At 40.1% G+C, this 27,954-nt stretch overlaps 1 protein-coding gene across 1 annotated transcript in view; it reads right to left on the minus strand.

Annotated features, from left to right (window-relative positions):
- LOC137592650 (whirlin-like) overlaps nt 1-27,954 on the minus strand; it is a 64,140-nt gene that overhangs the window by 14,495 nt on the left and 21,691 nt on the right. The window contains exons 2-7 of the mRNA XM_068310954.1: nt 22,988-23,164; nt 21,035-21,160; nt 10,764-11,035; nt 9,610-9,646; nt 1,504-1,689; nt 235-417 (exon numbers count right to left, since the gene is read on the minus strand). Of these exons, the coding sequence (XP_068167055.1) occupies nt 235-417; nt 1,504-1,689; nt 9,610-9,646; nt 10,764-11,035; nt 21,035-21,160; nt 22,988-23,164 (981 nt within the window). The remainder of the gene's footprint in view (nt 1-234; nt 418-1,503; nt 1,690-9,609; nt 9,647-10,763; nt 11,036-21,034; nt 21,161-22,987; nt 23,165-27,954) is intronic.

Raw genomic sequence — 27,954 nt, forward strand, 5'->3', positions numbered from 1 at the left:
ATGAAATCGCTTTAAAAGAAGATTTGTTTTCCAATGCCTCGCCAGCAGTAAAAATAACCTTGATAATGTTCCAGCATGAGGTTACCAATGATGCTCCCTCGCTTGCTCTATGTTAGTTTAATTATTTTATACATTTTTCACTGAGGTCATTCTATAGTGGTGAAGAGACACAAAGGGATCGTGAAAAGAAAAAGAGACACTTGTAAAATACTTCACACATATAAGATTCTCTACCGTAGCGTGGACACATGGGTCTGTATTCTGCATCACAGGGGCTGTGTAGCTGCAGTGACCCGTCAACCCAAGGCCTCCATGCAGGTTTTGGTAGGCCTCCCTGTCACGGTTTACCACCAGCCTGTCATACAGCTCCAGATCCTGTGAAGCCACCAGACTCCTCACTTCAGACAGCATGGAGAGCTAGTGTGGGAAGAGGAGAGACAACAAAACTGGGATGAGTGCATTAAGGAAAAAAAGCAGAAATTAAGTTTACAGTTATTATCTGTGGCATTTTTAATTGTATTTATATAATTTTCTACATTTTTCAAATTCTACATTCTTTCATCCATCCATCTTCTTTTAGACAAGATGATTGTTTCAGCTTCTTATCGGAATCCAGATTACGGGTTACTGCATGACCACAAAGAAAGACAGTCATGCTCACACTCATACCTGCAGAAATTTTAAAGTGAATGAACTCATGCAGTACAATTAGAGAAGGCCATGGTTCAGTTTTGGGTTTTTTTTGTTATCTTGCATTGAAATTTTTTTGCATATTTGTGTTTTTTCACTTCATATCTGTCTTTCTCCACTATACAGGTTTAAAGTTCTCTTATTATTTATGAAACCACATACGATATAAAGGGTCCTGTTGCAGGAATCCTAACAACCAATGAGTCCTCTCAAATCAGATTCATCAAACTGAGGAATTTCAGTTAATTTGTGAGGCAAGATGAAGTGGATGAAATATGGTTAAAAAAATGCAAGAAAGACTTGGTGAAGAAATAATAATACAGTGGTAAATACATTCCCTGTGACCCGCTGTGGCGGATATAGCTGTGGTAATCTGAAGATGACTGACTGACTGGTAAATACATTGGTAAATGCAACTACTCCAGAAAGGAAGAAATTACCTAGACCTTAGTCTGCTTGTTCTTTTAGTTCAATGGAGTGAATGAAAGGATTTCTAAGCTCTAGCACATCTCAGGTATTTCTTCCATAATATTAACATGTAGCTTTTACTTCTGGGCCCATGTTATTCAATCCACTAAGTACAGTAGATGATCGTTGACTTTACATGCAACTGTTATTTTCCCTTCTGTTACGTTAAACTGTAAATGAAATGAAACAAAAAAATCAATAAAATATTTTCATCATGGCAATGGCCACATTCTAAGTGTATCACAATGCCTTCCTACAATTTTAGACTACAGTCGTAATCAGAAAAATCATATCTTTTCCACTCTTCTTGACTCCTCAGACAGCCCCAACCTGCAGCTGCCGTACCTTTGCATGTGTGTTGAAGAGCTCAAACAGAGCCATGGCCAGCGGCCCAACTCCAATGTGACCCTCCTGGTACTCCCGCAGGTAATAGGTCATGGTCTGCCTCTCTGGCTCCGTCAGCAGCATGTAGGCCTGCTGCTCCAGGGACACCAGAACGCCTGGCGGGCCAACATTTCTGTACCCTGCTGGCTGCATGAACATATTGAGGTAAATCTCAAAAAAATGACAGGTAAATCACCTGAATTTAACCCAATAGGTGAGAAAAATGAGAGACACGTGACCCCACAATAAACATGAACTGAGTGCCATTAATAATGCAACGTGGGCTTTCAGAACACATAGCAGAGCCACAGGCTGATAGCCAGTGAATGCATGAATTAACATAATTTTCTGATGTTTGTCTTTTCAACAATATAAGTCCTGATCTATAATAATTTTTATTTTTTTTTGAGGTATAACCCATATTTATTGAAATTAAATCAAACTCTGCAAATATTTTTCAATTTAGGTGCAATAAATCTAGACTCTGAAATTTTCACAGTTTGAATTATATTGCTGGGGAAAAAAAGAACATTCTAATTTTTTGAGATGCATCTTTGGTATGGAGCATATAGAAAGATGAATGACAAGAGGGAAGTGTCACAGTAGAAGAAAAGAAAGCGCTATCTACCTCAAGCTCCACAAAATCATGTACTGTACAAGCTGAGATTATCCTGCTAAAAGAAGAAGCACATTTTAAAGCTGCAGGGTGAGTCTTTTGACCCCACCATTGTTTGACCTCACCATCTGCGTGAGCAGCTTGACATGAAACTTCTTTTTAGAGTTGGTAGGACAAGTGAATTTCAATGTATTTTCTATGGAATAAATTTTGCAAGTACAGAAAACCCTTTTGGGAATCAATTTTAATCTCACGAACATATGGCTGTGAATGGGCCTAAATAAATAAATCAGATGCTGATAAAATTTGAATGTCTCATTAGATAGCCCTTTTCTCCCTTAAACCATTGTATTTCCACAATCCATTCTGTTCAGTTGAACAGTTTGCGTGAACAAAAGGTACATTTGTATGTTCCTATCCATTGTGAGTCAAATTCCTTTATAGCTTCAGGGATGATATATAAATACTGATGATTCAGAATCTCTGAGCTACAATCACGCCCCCATGTGTGAAGGAGCAGCAAATAAATGTCAGTGAAAAGTCAGGTCAGTGAAATGGAGCGTGCTTTAGGCAAAAAAGAGACTGGAATGTGATTATTTTTCGGAAGGACATTGTTGATTATGGCGATCACACAAAAGGGAAGAAGTTCTGGAAAAAATCTGATATATGTAGTTGAAATGTTTCCAACTTGTCTTTACTCTGCTAACTGAAGTGTCTGCTTAGTTACCTTTATGTGGAAAGTTTGCCTACGGTATGTGATGCTCCATTCAGATACAATCTGGATACCAAACAATAAAAAGAGTTACAGACAGATGCTGACTGCTCGTTCTCCAGGCCAGTGGTCTCCAATCTATTTTACTCCATGGACCTGTTTGACATCGGACAATATGCACTGGGTTTGGGGTTTGGGGACCACTGTTCAAGACCACAGGACATAATATGCTGTTTTAGAATGAAAAGAGAGTCTTTAGTTTAAAAGCAGATACATACAGCAAAAAGTGAGTGTACAACTGAATCTAACCTAATCTAGACCAGCCTAACATCTGCAGAACATTGAAGCAATGCAGCCCACACATTTTTACCACCAAGCAGATGAGGCTATTGTATTGTTTGTTCTCACTGATCATTGGTTAGCAGGATTACACAAAAAATACATATTTTTTCTGGATCTGGGTGGACTTTGACCTTTAAGGAGTATACAGTATGCAGATAAAAGGGTCAATCAAGTTTCTCAGTTGCCTCCATCTAACCCTGTCTTCTGCATCCTCTTCTCTCACACCAACTACCTTCATGTCCTCTTTCACTACATCCATAAACCTCCTCTTTGGTCTTCCTCTAGGCCTCCTGCCTGGCAGTTCAAAACTCAGCATCCTTCTACCAATATATTCACTATCTCTCCTCTGGACATGTCCAAACCATCTCAGTCTGGCCTCTCTGACTTTATCTCCAAAACCTCTAAAATGTGCTGTCCCTCTGATGTACTCATTCCTGATCCTATCCATCCTAATCAAGTTGAAGACAAAAATCACCGCAAGTATTAAAAGGCGCAAAAATGTAGTGTAATCCCTCGCTTATTAACACTTAGAATACACGGCTTTACTAAATCAAGGATTTTTAGTAGGTAGTCATGGAATACCGTACACGCATTCTATTGGCTGACAGCATTCGTGTGTGCACTAAGTTCGTAGACTCATGGAACTCAGCACGCTACCGTGTATTAAAGATACCCTTTTCTTGTGCTTTAAACAGTCTATCAGAGTGTGGGAAAAGGTAATACAGATAGAAGGAGGTTTAATATCAGTATAGGGATGGTTCATAAATGTATAAATTACTGTTAATAATAATGTAAATACTAATACAATTATATTTTCTTCATTTGAGTATGTCATACATGTGAGTACATGCATACCAAAATACAATGGTATGGGAATAGTATAACAAGTTGTGTTTGAAAAAAAAAGATGTCATGGCTGAATTAGTACATTCATAAACACAGTTCGTGTGTGTGTGTGTGTGTGTGTGTGTGTGTGTGTGTGTGTGTGTGTGTGTGTGTGTGTGTGTGTGTGTGTGTGTGTGTGTGTGTGTGTGTGTGTGTGTAAATTAAAAGAAAGTCTCTCAGATGTCTTCTGAATTACATTGAGTCAGTTTTCAGGCCAAAAGTAATCACATCCCCAGGGGAGGGGAACTAATTAACATCCAGGACGCTGCCTTCACTAACAAGCTTTAAAAACCCCCAAAACAAAACACAAACACACACACACGCACACACACACACACACACACACACACACACACACACACACACGCGCACACACACACACACACACACACACACACACACACACACACACACACACACACACACACACACACATTATTACTATCCACAAGTTTTTAAGTTGCTATGCTACAAATGCCGGAGGCCACATGTTTTTCCTCAGAGCACATTCAGTTTTCAGAGCAGCATCTTTTATACATCCCTCTTAAGTCATTAATTGTGAGCTAGTGGCTGTTACGATGTTTGTTGGACATGAATTAGATCAAGTTGGCCAAGATCATCAAGATAACAAATGACATATCTCTTTAGACCTTGACAGATTAAGGCACCAAAAATGCAGCCATTTCTGAAAAGTAGCCTTTTAATTATAGCACAGATTTGATGCAATGTGCCAGTCTGTACATATAAGCACGATGATGAAGATGATGAAGAATACTTAAATAATCCCACGGGGATATTATGTACCTCTGCTCAATACAATACAATCATATAATATGCATTGGACTAAAATACAGTTGTTACAGAAAAGCACAGCACACAATCGTAGCACGTAGAGACAAATAATCGTAGCACGTAGAGACATACTGTATAAAGACTGTATAGCCCAGGGGTGTCAAACTCATTTCCACCGAGGGCCACATCAGCATACTAGCTGTCCTCAAAAGGCCCGATGTAACTTATAAATGTATCTAAATGTATTGTAAGTCAATGCAATGTAAAATAAACGTAACTCCTCCTTAATATTAAATAACTCAGAATTTATTACTTATTCAAATTACAAATATTAGATTTGCAATATTTGTAATTTGAATAAGTTAGCCTTATTATATGTAGCCGCAAGAGGACACAAGCCAGTGTCTTATTGTGCCGGTCCCAAGCCCGGATAAATACAGAGGGTTGCGTCAGGAAGGGAATCCGGCGTAAAACTTTTGCCAAATCAAAGATGCGAATCAAACCTATGACTTCCATACCGGATCAGTCGAGGCCCAGGTTAACATTGACTGCCATCGGCGCTGTTGACCTACAGGGCGCCGGTGAAAATTCGATTAATGTTGGTCGAAGAAGGAGAGGTGGAAAGTGCGTTCGCTCGAAGAAAGAGAGGAGGAACACCAAGAGTATAGGACTAAGAGTAGGGACGTTGAATGTTGGAACTATAACAGGAAAAGGTAGAGAGTTGGTTGACATGATGCAGAGGAGGAAGGTAGACATACTGTGTGTCCAGGAGACCAGGTGGAAAGGTAGCAAGGCTAGAAGTTTAGGAGCAGGGTTCAAGTTGTTCTATCATGGTGTAGATGGGAAGAGAAATGGAGTAGGAGTTATCTTGAAGGAGGAGTTTGTTAGGAATGTCCTGGAGGTCAAAAGAGTGTCGGATAGAGTGATTTAGTCTGAAGCTAGAAATAGAAGGTGTGATGTTCAATTTTGTTAGCGGGTATGCTCCACAGGTAGGATGTGAGCTGGAGGAGAAGGATAAATTCTGGTCGGACTTTGATGAAGTGATGCAGAGCATGCCTAGAAGTGAGAGAGTTGTCATTGGAGCAGACTTCAGTGGACATGTTGGTGCAGGAAACAGAGGTGATGAGGAGGTGATGGGCAGGTTTGGTATCCAGGAGAGGAACGCAGAAGGACAGATGGTAGTTGACTTTGCAAAAAGGATGGAAATGGCTGTAGTGAATACTTTCCTCCAGAAGAGGCAGGAACATAGAGTGACCTATAAGAGTGGAGGTAGGAGCACACAGGTAGACTACATCTTGTGTAGACGGTGTAACCTGAAAGAGATCAGTGACTGCAAAGTAGTGGTAGGCGAGAGTGCAGCCAAACAACATAGGATGGTGGTGTGCAGGATGGCTCTGGTGGTGAGGAAGATGAAGAGGGCAAAGGCAGAGCAGATGACGAAATGGTGGAAGCTAAAAAAGGAAGAGTGTTGCATGACTTTTAGGAAGGAGTTAAGACAGGCTCTGGGTGGTCAGGAGGTGCTTCCAGATGACTGGACAACTACAGCTAATGTGATCAGGGAGACAGGTAAGAGAGTACTTGGTGTGTCATCTGGAAGGAAAGTAGATAAGGACACTTGGTGGTGAAATGAGGAGGTACAGGAGTGTATGCAGAGAAAGAGGTTAGCTAAGAGGAAGTGGGACACTGAGAGGACTGAGGACAGTAGACAGGAGTACAGGGAGATGCAGTGTAAGGTGAAAGTAGAGGTAACAAAGGCCAAACAAGGGGCTTATGATGACTTGTATGCTAGGAAAGTTCCCAGAGAGGAACTGTGGTATTGTGTGAGGAAGTCTGGAGTGGCAGAGAAGTATGGTAGAGCGGTGCAGGACATGTATGAGGACTGTAAGACAGTGGTGAGGTGTGCTGTAGGTGTGACAGAGGAGTTCAAGGTGGAGGCGGGACTGCATCAGCGATCAGCTCTGAGCCCCTTCTTGTTCGCTATGGTGATGGACAGGCTGACAGACGAGGTTAGACAGGAATCTCTATGGACTATGGATCCAGAGGGATTCCAGTTTGGGGGACTGGATTTCATCTCTGCTTTTTGCGGATGATGTCCTGTTGGCCTCATCAAACCTGGACTTTCAGCGAGCACTGGGACGGTTTGCAACTGAGAGTGATGGAAGTGGGATGAGGATCAGCACTTTTAAATCTCAGGCCTTGGTTCTCAACTGGAAAAGGGTGGTCTTCCTTCTTTGGGTTGGTGGAGAGTGTTTGCCCCAAGTGGAGGAGTTTAAGTATCTTGGGGTCTTGTTCACGAGTGAGGGAAAGATGGAGCGTGAGATTGACAGACGGATCGGTGCAGCTACTGTAGTGCTGCGGTTGCTGTATAGGTCTGTCCTGGTGAAGAAGGAGCTGAGTTACAGGACGAAGCTCTCGATTTACTGGTCAATCTACGTTCCTACTCTCACCTATAGTCATGAGCTTTGGGTCATGACCGAAAGGACAAGATCCCGGATACAAGTGGTTGAAATGAGTATCCTCCATGGAGTGGCTGGGCGCTCCTCTGGGCGCTCCTCACCTTAGAGATAAGGTGAGGAGCTAAGTCACCAGGGAGGAGCTCAGAGTAGAGCCGCTGCTTGTCCGCCTCGAGCGGAGCAAGTTGAGGTGGCTCGGGCATCTGTTTTGGACGCCTCCTGGATGCCTCCCTGGGGAGGTGTTCCGGGTTTGTCCTACCGGAAGAAAACCTCAGGGAAAACCTAGGACACGCTGGAGGGACTATGTCTCGGCTGGCCTGGGAACGCCTCGGGATCCCCACAGAGGAGCTGGAGAAGGTGTCTGTAGAGAGGGAAGTATGAGCATCCCTCCTGAGACTGTTGCTCCCGCGAACAGGCCCCGGATAAGCGGTTGAAAATGGATGAATGGATGGATTCCTTCCATTTGGGAAGATAGCCATGTTTGAGAGTTCCTTATCATTTGTTTCATCAATGAGATCAGCCATTGTGAAAATGGGAAGGTAAATCATTTTGATGTTAATCCATTCTTTAGAAAGTGTTGCTCAACACATGCTAATCATCACAGTACACCCTGGCCCTGCTTAATTAAATGTCACACTTCCTTTATTGTGCAAAATCAAACACTGGGACAGGATCATTCAGCCCTTGTGTTGATCATTGTGAACAAACAAAAGGCATTTTGAAGATGGAACTTTACTACAGCAGATTGTTGCGTAATCTCTAATTAAAAAAGGCTAATGTGCAGATCCTCAATTTAAGATCAGTGGATTAATTTGAGTCCCAGGAAAGAAATCACTTCCATCAACTCTACAATGTTAAACATCTGTGTGCTGGTTACACCAATTCAGTCTCTGAAATGATGCAGGGAGCATCTAATCTTGACTTTACCTAGTGAATTTTGAGGGAATGAGACTAGCAACGTCCAGAGAACTGGGTTTTTCTTTTTTTTTCAATGTTGAGGTTGATTCTAATGACATTTACTATATACTGTAAAAAAATGGACTTGTTTTACTTCCAAGGTCTAATTAAATAGCTGCATCGAAGACATGTAAACTGTGCAAAAATACAAAGCACACTTATAAGGAAGTGTATTAAGTATTAAACTCCTTGATTGACATGTAGCTCAGCCTACCACAGTCACACATGACATTTTCTGCATGCTCGCTCGCTCTCTCTAGGCTCTCACTATTAGACAAGATGAATAAATACTACAGTATTCCCTGCCAATTCATCGTGTGCTTGCGCACCACCCTGAAGGATTCTAGTAGAGCTGTCTGGTGTAACAGAGTGACTCTTAGCAGCTGCCAATGATTAAATGGCATCTACCCTTGAATTAATAAAGGAGAAAAATATGCTGATGGCCTGTACACTTATGAAACAAGGCAAGACTGCAAACTAACTATATATACAGTCTATATACAGTCTATATACAGTCTATATAGTATATATATATATATATATATGTGTGTGTGTGTGTGTGTGTGTGTGTGTGTGTGTGTGTGTGTGTGTGTGTGTGTGTATGTGTGTGTATATATATATATTAATATATATGTATATAAATATATATGTGTGTATACACACACGCGTGCGCGCGCGCACACACACACACACACACACACACGAGTGTGTGTGTGTATATATATATATATATATACTGTATATACTGTATATACTGTATATACTGTATACGTACGTATATAGAGGTCTTTTTCATAATAGAAGTGAAAGAAGTGAAAAATTCTTGCATAAAGATTTCTGTCTAGATTTAATTATTTCTACATTTTCTTAGTTCAAGATCCACTCTTACACGCAGTTTAACCAAATGCATTGACAACATTTTAGGTGTTTGTCCCGACTAAATAAGTGGATACAATCACAATTGTACACAGATGAAGGACTCCTCAAACTCTTATTCTTTCAGCAGTTTTCACTTGCTACAAGCAAAAATTGTCTCCTTTTGGTATTATATAAGAGTTTTCCAAACAATACTGCTGTTCCAACCAAGCCTCAGTCACAGCACAAAAACTTACAGGTGACTTTATCATCACAGAGAAGTTGATGAGAAACATATTGTATTTTTAGACCAGACAGCATTTTGAACATTTTCATTTCGTCTTGTTTTGATGATATTAGATTAGTCCAAATTGAAATGATCTAAACAAGTAAAGAATCTGTCAGTCATTTAGTGAAATGGAATTTAAAGAGCTTTAAAGGGTAGCTATTCTTACCTTTCCCAGTACTGGTGTAGCTCTGGCTGAGGATGGTCTACAACAAAGAGAACAATGTAAGAGTTATCCCGTGACGTGCACGATAGTAATAACATGCTTCATGCAGTCAAAACACATGCAATCAAAATAGTCCGGTCACAGTACCTGTGGACCATACATAGTAGCATTACAGCTATGTAAGCTGGAGGTGCACATGACCTACTATATATGTTTTGGGATGTTAAATTATATTATATCAATAATAATAGAAGCTAATGACACCCAACTCTGCTGATGACCCACTACCTTGAGGTTTTTAAGTTATAACTGTTTACTCCACAGGTCAAGGGGTTAGGATTGGTTTTCCACTAGATTTAGTAAGGGTACAGCTATGAACAGGCGGGAACCAGGAAAATTGGATCCAGATCCAGACAGACCCAAGGACTGCATGCTTGTTTAACATTGTTGGGAGTTTTTTTTAAGCTTTAATTACAATTACAATTTATATTTTATAAAATTACTAAACAGACTTCCATACATCATTGTCCTGGCATCATTACATTGGCTCCCGATTAAATCTAGAACAAAATTCAAGATCCTCATGATCACGTTTACTCTTGAATGATCTGCTAGCCTCGGTACGGGGGGCAGACACCCTTAGCTTACTTAAGAGTAGACTTAAAATCTTCCTTTTTGATAAAGCTTCAAATTAGAAACATCGTAGAGTATGTTAGATAAGCCGCTACAGGCCTAGACTACTGAGGGTATTTTCTCTGGCTCTTCTGTTAAAGGCAGTTACATTAATTACCTCAGGAGATTCTGTTATTTATTTTCTTTGCTTTTATTGCAATATATAATACTTGCAAGATACTGCCGCTGTCTATATGCTTTTGCTCGACAGGCCACGACCAAGTATAGGAGACAGGAAATCAAAAGGCCTGAAAATTCCGCCCCGACTTCAGAGTCTGGGTCATACCCAGAGTTTCTTCCTCCTTTAAGGAGTTCCTCCCCACTGCTGTAGCTTATGCTTGCTCTGTAGGGTTCTGTTGGGTTCCTCTGTCTGTTAAAGCGCTTTGAAATGTCTGCTGATGGGATTAGGCGCTATGTAAATAAAGATTGATTGTTTGATTGATAGTACTCTTCATATTTACAGTCATTCTCACAATTGGTCTGACCTTGACCTGCAGGTGCTAGTGCAGACACTAGCATGGACGCCAGCACCGACGTGGTTGGTGACAGAGTTTGGAACCGCTGTGGCACTGGTTTCCGCTATGGTCTGACTGCAGATCCACTTCGTCTCATCCACCATTGTGCGTGCATGAGGAAGACGACCGACATCCCTCACCTTCATCAGCAGGTGGCATCCAGTTTTGAGAATGTGAACTGCCTCGTCATGTGAGATGGTGACAAAGCTCTGGCCGTTCACTTCCAGGATCTGATCACCCACCTGCAATAAAACAGTTTGATTAAAAAGAAGTACATCATGCCTGCTGACCTTCAGGCAATTTGTTGACACGTAATGTTCGAATGTTTATTGTTTGGGAGTTGAGTCCAAAATGAAAACCACATGTGACTAATTGGAAAGTAGCTAGTCCTAAAAGAAAACATGTTTTTTGTGATAAAACTTTGCTTAGAAAGGTTAACATTTCTTGTCAAGTGCTCTTTTTTACATCAAACGGTTTAAAAAGAACAACCACAATGCATTGCACCACACAATGCTTGAATTTGTCTGTACTACAAGCTGGGCAGCAGATTTCATCTGCTTGAAACCAAAAAAATAAAGTGGTAGGAAGTTAGCAACAATCTGGCACTGCAACTAAACAGTTTTCACAGACTACTTCTTTTGACATAATTTCTTAGTTTTACAGATATAATTCCACAATTTAACACAGGGAACCCTGGGCACATTGACGAGGTTGGTGTCTGGATCACCAGACCCTGCAGTTCACGTGTTAAAGTGTTCTTGAGCATAAAACCTGCACCACATCCACAACTGGATGTGGTGCAACCCATCATCAGGAGCAACCACAAGTAAATAAACGCTCATGTATATGAAAGATCATTCACATTATATCAAACAATATCATAAATGGCTTGTTTCTGAAACCATTTGATTTTTCTCTTTAATAGATTTTCTGTCATTAACATATCCTCTCTTTCCAGAACTCCTCCAACCCTTCGGCATGCAGTCATCTCTGTCACCTGTGTTGCTCAGTCACCTGCTCCTCGTCATCCAGTCAACCTCCACTCTACAAACATCGTGTCCAGCATTCAGTTCTTTGCCAGATTGTTAGTGACACTCCAGCATTCCTGTTCCATGTGGTGACTGTGTTCTGATTTTGCTTGTTTCCTGGATTCTGCCTGTTCGCCCGTTCCCTGTCTGATGTGTCTGCCTGATCTTTAGACTACCTGGCTTTAGACTCTATTTGGTACTAAAACTTTGACTTCAGATGCACCTCTACAGTCGTGCGTTTGTGATCTCTTTGCCTGCTGCATGACTCTAGATGGTTGTTTTACTTAAAACGGAAACTTTATTTATTATAATGATTTCCTGCATTTCTCAGGACTTGAGTAAGCCCCTGATTTTAAAATCTTCTTCTTCCATCTTGCCGGTTGGTTTCAGAGATCACGCTCTGGTGCTGTTATTATTTTCATTAATAACAGAAAAGCTGGAAGTGTGTTCTGGCATTTTAACACAATGTCTGACAGATGTTTTAAAACAGCCTTTATTGCTTTTTGACATAGTTTTCAAAAATAAAAAAGTGACTTTAGTTCTGTGCAGCAATGGCAGGATGTAGGCAAAAGTCAGATCAAGAATCTATGTCTACAGTACACTCGAAATGTCTTCGGTGACCTGGTCCGATCTATCAGAGACCCAGAGACAAGTGGCCAAACTGCAGACATTAGCAGAGTCCACAGGAGAAAGAAGACACATTACAACCCTCAAAGACCAAAAGCAGGCTTTGGCTGAGCTGCTGGGTGTGCCCGCAAGGGGCTCCATGGTACACAATAAGTTAATAACTTTGCTCTGATGGATGCTCCCTCTCACTTTTTCTTTGGGTTGGAGAGGAAAAACGGGCAGAGGAAATTGATCCACTCTCTACAATCTACAGAGGGTAAGGTGCTGGAGGACATTGCACAGCACGTTGTTTATGTGGACCAGACATACTGTGTACCGGGCAGGCTAATCACAGATAATGTACATTTACAATAAGTAACGTTTTGGAACTCTCAAGTTCATTTTGCACAGGACTTGGTCTCATCTCCATAAATCAAGAGAAGGCTTTTGATAGAGCTGAACACTCGTACTTGTGGCACACGCTAGGAGGTTTCGGTTTCAACTCTAACTTTAGTGCCAAGATTCACACCCTGTATGGAGACATTGAGAGTGTACTTAAGGTTAAAGGGGGCTTAAGCGCTCCTTTTAAAGTCGGGAGAGGTGTGTATCCCTTCTCAGGGATACTTTGTCTTCTTCTTCTGTCTACTCACACTGCAGTGTGCACATTGCCGTGTGTGCTATGAATCTCAATCCCTGATACGTACTATATATTCTTACACAGTGACATCCACAGGCCACAGATTTAATACCACAAAGGAGAGTGGAATCCAAGGTCATCCCAACTTTCCTGATACAGTCAGTTATCTGCAGGCTGCCAGACACACGCGTGTGTGCACACATGCACGCACGCACGCACACAAGTATGCACGGACACATGCACACACAAACAGTAATACAACTAGTTATCATCCCAGGATATAAAGACCTGCACGCAGTGTCAAGATGCTATATTTCCCTCTTCATTTTGTGATCTATATCATTTGGGTCTTACTATGAGAAATTATTTATTTAAGTTTAAGCAAAGGTCAAACAGGTCTTAAAAATGAACATTACAGAAGCTGAAATCTAAAGGAATGAATTATTTTTGTTGGTATGGTCAACAATATACTGCTAGATTAAGTGAAAAATAGAGTTCACCTATTGTATCACCTCCACTTAAGTGAAGTATTAGCATTAAAGTTTTTTGCTGGAAGTCTTTTGATTGGACATGCTAAACCAAAATTCATTCCAAAGGCATGTTTTTAATGGAAGTTTTTTTTTTTTTTTACCATCCAGTTTTAGTTCTAGCATCAATAAGGCAGGGCTCACACCTAAATTGCTTGATTCAGTCTCACTGACCTTCCTATAAAATCCAGAACAAAAAAGACTGTGTCTGGCTCAGACCTATGTCCAGCTAAAACTCTCAATCTTGTTTAGGATCAGACTCAAATTCAGTTTTTTTGGTTCAAGGTTTTTTGTTTTCAGTGGAACAGCACATTTTTTGGATCATTTCTTTTGGTCAGGTGTTGACAGAGGGAACTAAGAGGCAAGCCTCTTTAAATGAAGCGTCTGGACTGGAAGTAATTTGATCAATAGTTAATTGAAGATTGAGGACTACAGATCAGTTTGGGGCAAGGCATTTCAAATATAATGTAGTTGGACATCTGGCACCTGAATGACATTAATTTAAAAAAAACACAATATGGGACCTTTTAAAAGACTAAACCTAAAGCATGATACTCTAGTCACACAGATGTAAATGTGTGAATGTAGTGCTTTATTTCCAAAGGAGATGGCTTTTATCTTTTATAACTTATTACATCATTATTTTGGGGGCGAGTAATTTGTGTTTTCCTGGAGTCAGTAGGGACGAGTGCTCTCTTCAGCAGCATCTGTGCCCATGGCTGCTGAGGCTGAGATATTCAGACTCTAAATGCAAAGATGTTATCAGGCTTCAAAACAACTGGACCATACATATCCTATAATGTTTTTGTCTCCTTGGCTGAGGTGTTATTTTCTTCTTCTTGATAATGGTGGTCCTCCAGAGTCTCAGGAGACTTTAAATTGTTTTCACAAAATCTTTTTTCAGGGAAGAAGGAGAAGTTAATTTCCGCAAGCTGTTTTGGTTAAGAATGGTGTAATCTACCACTGGTGTAAGATTAGAGATCAGACCTTACCTCTCTGTTCGTCTGATACTGTTTTTAGGGCCAGTCAAAAAATATTTGAGAACACAATAATCCTGTCTCCCCAAGGTAGTATAATCAAATGAAATAAACCCTGATTCAGCAATATAGGGGTATCTATTGTGAGGTATTGGCCAACAAAGCGATTGCTAAACATGATAAATATATAATTTGGCCTGTTTATCAAGCAGAGATGAATGAGAAACCCTGGGAACACAGGGAAATGCTGAGGGCAGCACTTCCCACTGGATTGCAGGAAATAAGAGGCAGAAATTAGTTATTGACTTCCTTATTACTCCCCTCCTCTTCCTCCCCTAGCATGGCTGAGTTAGGCAAATGAAGCTTCAGTGAACATCCAACAACTGATCCCTGTGAGGATGAGAGAAACTATTTTACACATGTTCATAAACAAGGATATTGATTACAGGGCTTAGCTGTGCTGCAATCAATTTGCTTGTGTAGATTGTCATTCATGCAGGTCATGTAAAGGTTGAGGCAACTTCCAAGTATCTATCTGGAACTTTAAATACCATAAACAATTCATATTAAGTTGCTTTAAGCATTGAGTTCTAAGAAACTCTCACCTCATACCTACTGAAAGGATCAATGAATAATGCGATGACGACAAGTGTCACTGATCATTTATGATGAAGTGTTTGATAAAGTGAGTTTGTGTGGGGGTTGCTGGGGGACTAGAAGACAAAATGCTTCCTTTAGCAGCAGTCAGTTTGTTCATTCCACTGGTCTGCAATGCTTAATAGTGGGTTTATAACACTTCATTTATATAACAATGTTTAACAACAGTTGCAATTCTTATAATAGTGGAGACAAATAAAAATGTCAGTGGAAAAATAAACAAAAAGGAAAATTTGTCAGTACAGGGAGACACTGAGTGAAATGTATGACCCAGCTCACACAAAACACGCACACGCACACGCACACGCACACACACACACACACACACACACACACACACACACACACACACACACACACACACACACACAGGGTCTGCAGCTTAAAGGTAAACCATTTGAGCAGGATTTTGAATTGAATTCTGAAACATATGGCAAACAAGTGGAGAAATGCAGCAGAACCAGTTATGAATATATTCATGTTAAATGCATCATAATTGATTGCAGCTGTCACTTATCTGACTGCAATGAGAGGAATCTCCATTACTAATTCTCAAGGATACTGCAACCTACAACACAAAACGTAATCATCAGAAACACACAGGTTTAAAATAGCATGTTGGCAGTTTTCAGTTAAATTTAAACTTAAAGCTGATTTTTTTTCTTAAAGATTAAAGCGGAGAGATTAAATCAACTTTATTTATATGGAAATTATTTGTCCATTTTGTTGTTAGTCTATTTTGTTGATCACATGCATAATATACATGTACAGGTCCGTGACACATACACACACCCACACATACACACACACTCACACACACACAGACACAAAAACACACACACACACAGGGGGGCCTGCATGTATGCAGATGCGAGGAAGAATGGTGGGCGGCTCCTACACCTTGCTCAAGGGCACCTCGCAGTGCTCGGGAGGTGAACTAAAGCCTCTCCACTACCACTTCACACTCCAAAATTTTTTTTTGCCCAATATGGGTCTTGAGCAGGGTACCCTCAGGTCCCCAGCCGAAGACTACTGCCGCCCTGAATTTGATCAGGGATTTGGGACAAAGTCTATATGAAACATATGTGGGAGGCATTTAACTCTATTCGGAGAAATAATGATAGCAACAAATGTGGTATTAAATCTAGTATGGATATTATGTGTACAAAAACTTGCTATAACTAACAAGTGATGTCATCAATAGTTATCTCATCCAAGATGTACTGTCACCCATAGTTAATAAAACCTGGATGTTGATTCACTCTGTCACTTGACATTATGTTTACTGTTGGGCTTTCATCCAAGTTTGAAGAAGGGACAATTTCAGTTCTTAATTTCTCTCAAGCTGTTTCATTTCCTTTGGATTTGATGGCTCCTGTCTGGAAAAAGATTCCACTTGGCCCTTTCTCAGTACAATGGACGTGGCAGGGCCCCTGCCAAGAGGCGGGGTCCCTCTCACTCAAGCATGCCTTTATTTAATGGGATAACACACACACACACACACACACACACACACACACACACACACACACACACACACACACACACACACACACACACACACACACACACACACACACACACACACACACACACACACGCACAGCTGAAAATTAGATCATGAATGAAAGAATGTGTCATCAAAAGCAGATTTCAAACAACAGCAACAAAATATCTCTAATCCAAAACAGATTGTGAAATCATACTGAACAACACAAATGCTCAAATTAATTTGTTCATCATGTTTCTAATATGCTGTCAAAGCCTTCCCTCCAAGGTTAGAAAACAGCTCTAATTGAATGGATTAAGAGCACGTATATATCAATTTCTAATGGATATGGTTGAGTGTTTCACTCTCAAAGTAATGAACGGGCAACACCAATATCACTGTGTTGCACAAATGTAAATGACTAATATCACTTTGAGCAAGGCCTTTTTTATGATGGATCTACTAGATTCACAACCATGCAAATGAAATAATATTTATCAAACACAGTGTCAAAACGTGTATAAGGGTACACTGCTTCCTCAAGCTACTGTATATAACATAGGAACTATAAATCTTAGCTGGTTGAGCAGCATTCTATCTATGAAAAAGGTGACAGAGTGCTGCCAGTTTAGTTTTATATTCTGCTGACAATGACACTGAAACAAAAATCTCCAAAAGGAATACTGTCTGGTTGTCTATTCTGTCTGTCTGTCTGTCGGTATATATATATATATATATATATGAGAGAGAGAGAGAGAGAGAGAGAGAGAGAGAGAGAGAGAGAGAGAGAGAGAGAGAGAGAGAGAGAGAGAGAGAGAGAGAGAGAGAGAGAGAGAGAGAGAGAGAGAGAGAGAGAGAGAGAGAGAGAGACATTTACTGTCATAAGTGTCAGGTGTTTCCACCACCACCTTATATCCTTAGCTCTGCTTTCCCTCACCTTGATGTAGGGTTTTATGGTCTGGTGCTTAGAGAAATGCTTTTGGGAGAGCCTAAAGCCATCTCAGAGTGGTAACCTTAAATCAACAATGTGTACGACAGCACTGAGAGGTGCTCATGAAAACTGATTTAAACGGGCCAATGCAATGATGTCATCTTCCATCAACAATATTTCTGCTGTATTTTTGCTAGCTGGCTGGAGATGGACCAGCAAGAGCTGTTGCCTTTGCAACCATGTCAAGGTGTGCATGAAGGAAATATGTCAGTCTTGAGTGAAGCGTTCTCTCAGCGGTTGACTCTTTAGAGCACAAAAACATTATTCTCATGTCACTGCTGGGACAAACCCACCACACTTTTCAAGAATCTCCTGGTATTGCACACATGCAAATGAAAAGTAAAATACATAATGCAAAGACCCTAAGAGAGACGGTGAAATGCTGGATACTTCCATGTTTGCACAAACCATGATAAAATGCGTCACATACAGATGGTCTATTGTTAAAGGGAAACTGCTTAGAAGAGGAGTGGTGAGCAGTATCAGAACTGTGCTTCAAAACTGCACTTTGAATTTAATTGCATTGATCAACTGATCTAACTCTTAAAGGCGAAATAGCATCAAACTGAGGCATAGAGAGCAGGGATGTTTTGCCCTGTGGCGATCACAAGCTACAGGTCCATCTTTGCATGTAGTTTGCCAGCAAGAGCAAAAAGAGACAGAGGGTGGGATGTAAAAAACAGGACAGAGGAATGTTTCCTGTGAAAGGTGCAGTGACTCTGTCCTTATGCTTTAAATCTAAGGGCTATATCACTAAGATAACATCCAGAACCCCACATTTACACTACTGACAGTGCATGGAAAAGAGATCATAGTGGTGAAGAGAAAATGAGAAAATGTATTTTTTAAATGTATGTGTCTGCCCTCTTCCCCCATCTCTGCTCTGTCTGTTCCTGCTTTCACATATCCGTCTAAGTCTGTCAAAAACTACAACTCTATGTGGTGATCAAACCTACTTTTACAAAGAAAACAACTCCAACTCCACAACTCCATCTCTGTCAAAGAAACCTGAGAAACGGATCACGCCATCAAGGAACAACATTTGAATTTGTAGAATGCATTTGAAGCTTGGTTGTGCTTCTGTCAGTGACAGTCGCGCTTTCCAAAACATCTTAATTCTTCCAGACTAGTAAGGAAACAAACAATGACAAATAAATGAATAATAATTGTTTTATTTTTCATCTCCAAGTAGGACACAGTCTGATAACATCATGAAAGTCGTAATGATGTTCATATTGTTGACAGGTAGGAAGCTGTGACGTTTGTTCTTCTTGCCTCAGGCTATTAGAAAAATAGCACACAGATTGGCCTGCTTGTTGAGGCAGAAAGCTGGCCTAAAAGCAGCATCAGAGATTTCCCAAGGACATTTTAAAGCATTTTGTAGGCCTGTCATGGCTGTGAAGTCAACAGTCAGACTGAGGCTGTACCACAACAGATGTTAGTAACGCTACCAGGTTCAGCTGTCTGGTAGGGAGCAGGTGGTAGGAATGTTAACAGGTTCATTAAGAAACTGGTAGCAGATGTTGGCAATGATAGTAGTAACAGTACTGAAAATATGATGTCAACAAATCATTAAAACTATGACTAAGACTTGAAGAACCATGACAAAGTGTGTTAATGTTAATGCTGCTCAACGACAAATCCAGTTTTCATAGTCGTATTTACTGCCTGTGTTGTCCTGCCTGTGTTGTACTGCCTGTATTGTACTGCCTGTGTTGTACTGCCTGTTGTACTGCCTGTTTACTGTGGGTCAGAGATGACTGCAATTTCATCTGTGCTGTATGTCGTGCATATATGGTACACTTGACAATAAAGCTGACTTTGACTTGACTTTGATATTGTACCTAAATACACAGTATGATAACAGTAAAATGTAACACTGTCAATAAAAGTCAAGGTAAATGTACTTGTTTTTGCAGAATTGTATCGTTCAGTTTTAAGGCTTGAAGATATTTGTGGTCTTTTGATAATGAACTGAAACAACTCATTGCTGCTAATTCCTTGAAGACCACCATTTCCATATTCAATGATAGAAAATGACATATCAAATCAGTTGTAGTATATTTAATACCTACCTTTACTCTTTACTTTACTCTCCAAAGCTAGGTTTGGCTAACATCAAAAATTCTACCTGTGGCAGAAATCACAATTAAAGATCTGCACCTGGTCAGAGAATGGATTTTCAATGACACGTTCAGAATCTCCTAGTCCTCTCCATGATCACTCCCTCCTCCTTTACCACACTGGTCTGTTAACACAAAAATCCAGCAATGCTGATGCAATGAGGGCACTACATGCTGACGCTCCAAAAGCAGGTGTGCTGTCTACCACTTTCATCTTTACCTCCATCACCATTCTGTATGGTGCTGACGTTTGTTAAAGACAAGGACAGTATGTATACATCATTCAAGGGCTGAGATCATTAACTGAACTCTGTGGTCTCCACAGGACCAACCAATCTTTGTCTACAACCGTCACATTATCTAAAAGTAGGGTCCAGTCATCTGACTATGTTGATCTGAAGCAAATTCTTCAGATTGGAAACCCTACAGGTAATCATAATCCTTCTGAGTTGCATATAAGCATTTGAATGGTCAATATGACAGCATGCTGACAGTATCAATTAGCCACAGCATTGACATGGCTGCTCACTGTGAAAGCAACATTGAATAGCTTTTCACACCTATTGTGTACTTGAACTGTATTTCAAGGCATGTATGCTGTTTTGCCTTCACGGCTATACTTTGTAAAGCACTTTAGGTCAACTGTTGTGCATTTAAATGTGGTATATACTATAAATTAAATGACTTATCTGAATGTGACTTATATCCCCCTTATTAAACTTTACATATGAGAAAAAAGGACAATGTTTTGGGTTCTGGACTCAATATCATGACATACTTATATTCAGTTCAATGCCTTATTGGATCATCTGCAGACACAAGCCTTGATTCAATTCAGAGGTGGCATGGTCTATGTACAGTACATGTTCCTCAGTGTACACACACACAGACACACTCACACACACACTCACATACACAAACGTGCACAGGTAGATAATGCCTCAACCCGGAGCTGTTCTTTCAGGCCTGAAATTGATACATGTTTACTATAAGTTACTATTTGTTGCCAGAAACCCATTTACAAAACAGATTCAAAAGTGATATTCTAATCAATGTTATTCATCACAGAAGCGACAGATCAATTTACAAAACAAATTTTTCCCCTACTTGGATGAAAGGAGGAGACAGATTTGTGTCTTGGCTGACTAACTTGACAGAATGATCATCATGAGAATTCCATTGTTAAGATAGATTGAGTTGGGGTACCTTTAATGCACCAGCATCTGCAGCCGATCCAGGGTCCACTCCAGTGATGTAGATCCCCAATCCATATTCAGCGCCACCCCTGATCATCAGGCCCAGAGAGCGGCCATCATCCATATTTAGGTTAACCTATCAAAGGACATGATATTCAGTGAGTTGTCATGTATTCAGGGAATCAAGCGGATTCTCGGCGTAAGCTTGACTGTTTTATGTGTGTGGTCTGATTGGTGCTTTATTGTTCCTTCCATGGAATTCTGTCCGTCTAATTTTGCTAACGTGTTGTTTTCAGTTTGTTGCTTGCAAGGTTACTCTAAGAATCTTGGGGCATGGCAGAGACAAATACCTTACCAGACCACTGAACAGGACACACAGGGTGATATGAAGAACACTTTAGCTAGTGTTGTGTTAGAATTGGATTCTTTTAAAGGGGTTATATTACAAAAAACTTGTTTTTTCTGATCTCTCCATGTATACAGCGGTCCTACCTAACCCTACCATCTCCTAGAATCTGGATTGAAGAGAGACGTCTTCTGCATATGAAAGCACCACCTTCTGTCTGAGTAAGGGCACTTCATCCCTGAGATGAATTTCTTTGTGTCAAGCAGTAAGGAAGTAGCGTGTGTTTCATTTTTAAGGCAGTGTCGGCTATATTTCCTACAAGTTTGTTTCTGTGTGTGAATAGCTTAACTTCAGCAATGGGGGTCTGTGCAAATGTGGCTTTGTTTAGACACTGACCCTCATAAAAGAATCACCACCAAACATACACAACCTGGTAAATGCACAGGATAGCGTTGCCATGTTTTTATCTTATTTGCAGTTGCCTATTAGTATGATGAACGTAGCTTGTATTGGTTAACTAGTTAGCTTCATGTCAGTCTGCTCTTCAATGGCACTTGAAGTGAGTTTCATTACTATTCTAAACTTGCAAACGCAATACGGCATTCTAGAAATATTTAGACCTCAGTCAGCGATTGTTGGTATGAAGGCCAGAAATTCGGACCATGGATCCATTTGGAGCAAAACATTTCAAATACAGTTTAGTTGGAAGTCTATGTAACATTTATTAAAAAGAGAATAATATAGGAACATTAACTATGCATTTTTTATTTGGAAATAATTTATTGGGCATACAGGATTTCAGAAGATGTGGGAGGCTCGTCTTCCCTCTCACAAAAGTAACATCTGAATAGAACTCATTAATGAGATGAAGAGCAGCTGTATTATCGACGGGTATTTATCTTCCACCTTAACAGACAAATGAGGAATCAACAAATCATGGTACTCTACAGACACCATCATTTGTCATCCGTAATAGCAAGAGTATTTCAGAGTTGGAGTTAGTTAATTATTTCACCTTTAAGTCATTGAAGTTCATCTGAACATAGGCAAACCTGAGGTGTCGTCTTTTCCATGAGCTGAACTAGTCAATAACAGAGGCAGAAAGAACCTCCTGAGCAGCTTTTGGACAGGCCACTCTTCAGAACGCACACACCCACTTCTGCAAAGCTCCTAAATCTATGCTTGTTAAAGCCAGCATCAGCTGCATTTTGGAATGCAGACATTGATTTCAGGTTTCCTTCTCCCCTTTCCACAGAAAACCTTCCAGCCTTGAGGCCATTCTGCCAGTGACAGCAATACTGATCAGATCATTGATCATGCAAGAACAGACTCAACAACAATGTCTAACTGGTCATAAATTTCAGAGTAAAATAAAACCAGTCCCAAAAAACAGATTTTAGTTCATGAATGGAGCTCTGCATGAATTTTAAATCCAGTAGTTTCACTGTCACCTTGGAAATTAAACTCATTACGACACACAGTAAATAAAAAAAACAGGAGCGATAACAAAGGTTTTGTTTAATATTGGTTCTGAATCAGATATAAGAATAGACATCTATCTTTCTAACATCCTGATAGTTAGACAGGCAGACAGATAGAACCACACATTGCTCTTACCATCCTCTCCTCTATGCTGTGCCCGTGCCTCTGGTTGACCTCGTGGCTGTCAGGCGGTGGCGAGACACTGCGGCCCTCAGGGTTCACCCAGCTGTATATGTGGTTGGTGATGTAGCCTCCAGGGATACGACCCATAGTACACACAGTCATGGCCAGCGTCTTGCATCCTTTCAGCACCTGCATGAGAAGAGAATAGTGACATCAGACAATCATTCATTCATTCATCTTCTGAACCGCTTTATCTGCTGCAGTCGCGAAAAGTTCAAATAAATGCAGTAAAACTGCAAAAAAAAAATCACTTTTTAAAAAAACAAAACAGAAGCGGTACCATGGCCCTTGAAAATGATGACATTAAACATTTCTGGTAGTGGTTTATGGATATTTTAATTAATTTATTTATTGAGTTAACTCCCTTTAATGGGAGAGAGATCCTCTCAGCAGTCTAGGTCGAGAGTAGCTCAGACAGAATATATATTGATCCTAATTATAGGCTTTATCAAAAAGGAAGGATTAAAGTCAACTCTTAAATAAGCTGAGGGTGTCTGCCCCCCGGACCGAGGCCGGGACATCATTCCAGAGTAGAGAGCCAGATAGCTGAAACTCCTGCCTCCTGTTCTACTTTTACAGACCTGACGGGCTTCTAAAAGTCCTGCATCCTCAAAGTGAAGAGACTAGGATACAATTCTAAGAGATCTTCACTGTAAGACGGAGACTCACTGTTAAGAGCTTCATGTGTAATCATGAGGATCTTTAATTTTATTCTAGATTTTATCGGAAGCCAACATATATCAACTATGGTTGAAAACAGTTTAGACTGGTCTTGTCCAACACAATAAAAACACCTGCAATCAGTGTTTCTTAGAAAAGATTTCGCCCCTGTCTGTTAGCACAGATATATTGTGTTTAATCACTAGAACCTTTCTCCTCCAGTGATGTCATATTCTTTTAACCTCTGCTTTTTAAATCACTAAGCTCCCTTGCCTTGTGCATCTACTGTCACATCATTTAGATGTTTTATGAGACGGAGACAGATTTATCAGGGGCAAAGAGGCCACTCCAGACACTAGCAGAGATGCTGCAATGACATCAGGAGACAGAGAGGAAGAGAGATGGTGTCAGGTGTATTTGAAGGAGATTTAACACACATACATGAACATTAAATCCTTTTTTATCATAACACAAAATTGTATCAAAATCAGACGGATGAATAATACAGCTTGTGTTCGGAAGTCTTTGTCTTCTACTAGTTGCAAAGTTGGACATACTCACTTTTCATTGGCTCCCACATGTTTCTGATCAATATGACTTGAAAACAGTGAGTCTGGAGGAATATTCATTGGTCTATTTTAAGAAAGTTTGATGTTTTGCATTAAATAAAGTTCTGAATGGCCTCAGTATATCTGCATGAACCCTGTTTAGCAGTTTCTGACACACCAGATCTTTTTAATTTAGTCTCTTTCAGTGTCCATTTTGGTTTGGCTGATTCCTCCTCTTTTGGACAATTTGATATTCTCTATAATTCGCTGCAACTGCCAGCTGTCCCTGTCATTGTCACAAGAAAGTAATGGAATACAACATACAATATTCCCAAGTATTTGCATGCATTGATCTCATAAAAAGTCGACCCTATTTATAAAAAAACCAAAAAGGCTGAATACTGGGCACAGAAGGTATTAACTGGAGGCAAAAACATGAAAAACAACTAGAGGAAACCAATCAGGACATCGGCTGAACTAAGAAAAAATAAAAGACAAGAGGAATGAAACACAACATGACATAGAAGTCAAACTAAAGCCAAAAACTATGACAAGCCACAGATGATGACAATGAATTACTACTACTGCTACTGTGTCAAAAGAAAAATCATATTCGCACATTCATAAGCTGATAATCAATGTGTTCATAGATTGCGGAGTGGAGCCAGATATTTAAATGAATGTTTATGTATAGAGAACAAAACACTGGGCACAGATATTCACTTTAATAACAACCTTGGGGAAATTATCTTTACACTCCATACCATACAAGTTAAACATGTGTATATACAGTACGTTTGTACAGGTCCCTGAAACAAACACACAAACACAGACCGGGGGCCTGTAAGCATGCAAGTTGGTACAGGGTGAGGCAGAGTGATGACTAAAACCAGTTCTGCCCCCTCCCAATGGTTTGGAAATGCAAAGCTAATGGATCTGTAGCATTGATGGATGTTGAGTGTGTGTCTCGGTGCATTGTCTGTGGTCTGTCATTCCAGTGGTGCCATGATCATAAATCAGAAACTACAGGGCTTCTTCATCAGTGCCAAAAGTTGCAGACACCCCCAAGGACTGTGCATGTTGAGGGGATGGGTCGATATGCTCCACCACACAAGCGATCTTAAAAAAAAAAGAATGTTACATCCAGATGCACCAGAGGATTTTTAATGATCTGTGTGTACTGTTAGACAGAGTTGTGTAACACATGTGCCTTAATGTGCAGCAGCTGAGCATCAGAGCCCCCAGAGTCAAACAGATGATAAACGTCGGCTGAGTGAGGTGAAATATTCACCTAAATTCTGTAAAAAAGACAACCTGGAGGTCAACACCCAAACGCTTGATGTGGTGTAACAGGAGACTTGCATTATGGATCTGCATCAGATGAATCTGCATTAACTGTGTGATGCTATCATGTCAATATGGACCAAACTCTCTGAAGAATGTTTCCAGGACCTTGTTAAAGGCAACGACGAATTAAGGCAGTCATGAAAGGAAAAGGGGGTCCAACCCGGTACTAACAAGGTGTACCTGATGATGTGGGTCCTACTTTCTAATCAACACCTTAATCCAACAGTACCATTTTTGGGTCATGGGGTTGAAATTTGGTCATTTGGGGATCTGTCATTTTTATTCATTCATTCATTCATCTTCTTTACTGCTTCTTCTGCTTTTTGCAGGTCATAGCGTTTGCTGGAGCTTGTCCCAGCTGACTTACAAATGAGAGGTGGGGAACACTGATCGCGACGCCAGTGCACTGCGGAGCCATACGAAAGACATCCAACCACTCGTGAACACATCCACACCTACGGGCAATTTTGATCGATCAATTCACTTCAATTGCATGTTTTTGGAAGCCGGAGAACCCGGAGAGAACCCACATAGACACGGGGAGAACGTACAAACTTTGCACAGAAATGATTGAAACCCAGAACCTTCTAGCTGCGAAGCAACAACGCTACCTACTGCGCCACCGTGCCACGCCTATGTTTTTGTAAATGAAAAAAAAGAAGAAGTCATTTTAAATATTTTGCAGAACAGTTTTAAATTTGTAAATACTGTTAATGGATGGATTTAACATGTTGTCGTTTGTATACTCAGGTTTCCAAAATGCCATATCCTGATTTCACTTTTCATTACCATTAATCCTAGCTGCAGTAAGTTGCATTTTATCTTTAATAGAAGCGATGAATATATTTCCTACATTGTTGGATTAGCCCAAAACTGGCATGATTCACTCTGTCAGCCATTTCAGTAACAATGGCTCTGCAAGACTGCATTCTTCCCAAAAATAGGTTCAACCTAAGTTTGTTAGAGCATGCTGGGACACTGTAAATAAAAATTTAAAAAAAGATCTGAATTCATAATCCAAAATGTACTTTTAAAGTTTATCAGTAGGATAAATTTAAATTAACAGTCCATTTTGCAGGATGGTTAGTATTAAGTAATTTTGGTTCACTAAATTGCTGCAGTTATTTGGGATAGCTATGAATTAAGATATTAACTGTTATACTGAAGCAGAAGGGGAAACGAGGGGAATACATTTCTGTTCATTAAATTCTAGATTTGAAAGAGTTGTGTTCGGTAAAATGAGCAGTATGAATAAATGAACACTGTTTTCCAGATCCAATCAACAATCAGTGACTAACTGATAGTTCTTTTTAAAAAAAATTTAATCTGTGCTGAGCAAACCAGTATCAACAGATAAAGTTCTTTATACTGTATTTTTATCTTGTGTTTTTTTCTTCTTCTTTGATTTAGTTATCCATTTTAGCAGTTGTCCCGTTTTTAGTAAAATTGCAGCCTGTTTATGTCTGGCAGTGTCAAGTCATGTCAAGTCAGTTTTTGCATAGCAGACTATCATAATCATGTTGGTTCTGTGAGAACCCATGTTGATCAGCTTCTACTGCAAGATACGTAATGTAACGTTTTTGTATGTATTGACTCAAAAAAATAAATATTTAATTGTGAAAGATATATTTTCTCAACATAGTGAAGAGCTGAAGATAATACTTACAACATATTCTACCTACTTACCTTAAAGGCCCACCATCTATTTTTTCATAGTTTATTAGATGAGCATAGATGTCAAACTTTATAAAGCTATCCTTGTCAGACCTGTTCTCTGAAAATGGCCCTAAATAAATAAAACCCCAAAGAGTCTTTACATAAGTAAGAGCATAAAGAGATTAAAAGGGAGGAGTCATTACAATAATGACTGATTGCTGCAAAGCCTTATTCACTTTCAAGCATTAGACAGGTTCTCAAGACAAGGCTGTCTCAGTGGTGCATCAGAGATGAGACAAAGAACCACCACTGCTGTGGGTATCAATGCAAACATACTGTATACCTTTTCAATATTTTACAAACATCTACAAAAGGTGGCTACCAAGGTTAAGAACATACAGTATATTGATATGAGCCCTGGTATAAAGTGCACAGTCATTTATCTTTTTGAAATAAATTCCCCCGCATTAAACACGGCAGGTGTGACCTCCAAAGACACCTGACTTCACTGAGGAGCTACTGGCGTTCCACTTCCAGACCTCTCACTGCAATCCCTGCAGATGGTTCCAGAACACTAAGTAGACAGGAGGCACGCTCCATGCTTCCAGTTGTATGACACTGCAGTCCCACAAACATTATTTAAATTGAGAGGGACAAGCAGTGGACACTTCTCTGAACACAGATTTCATGTGAGGCAATTTGTTCTTA

The sequence above is a fragment of the Antennarius striatus genome, chromosome 3 (genome assembly GCF_040054535.1).
Source record: "Antennarius striatus isolate MH-2024 chromosome 3, ASM4005453v1, whole genome shotgun sequence".
NCBI classification, from domain to species: domain Eukaryota; kingdom Metazoa; phylum Chordata; class Actinopteri; order Lophiiformes; family Antennariidae; genus Antennarius; species Antennarius striatus.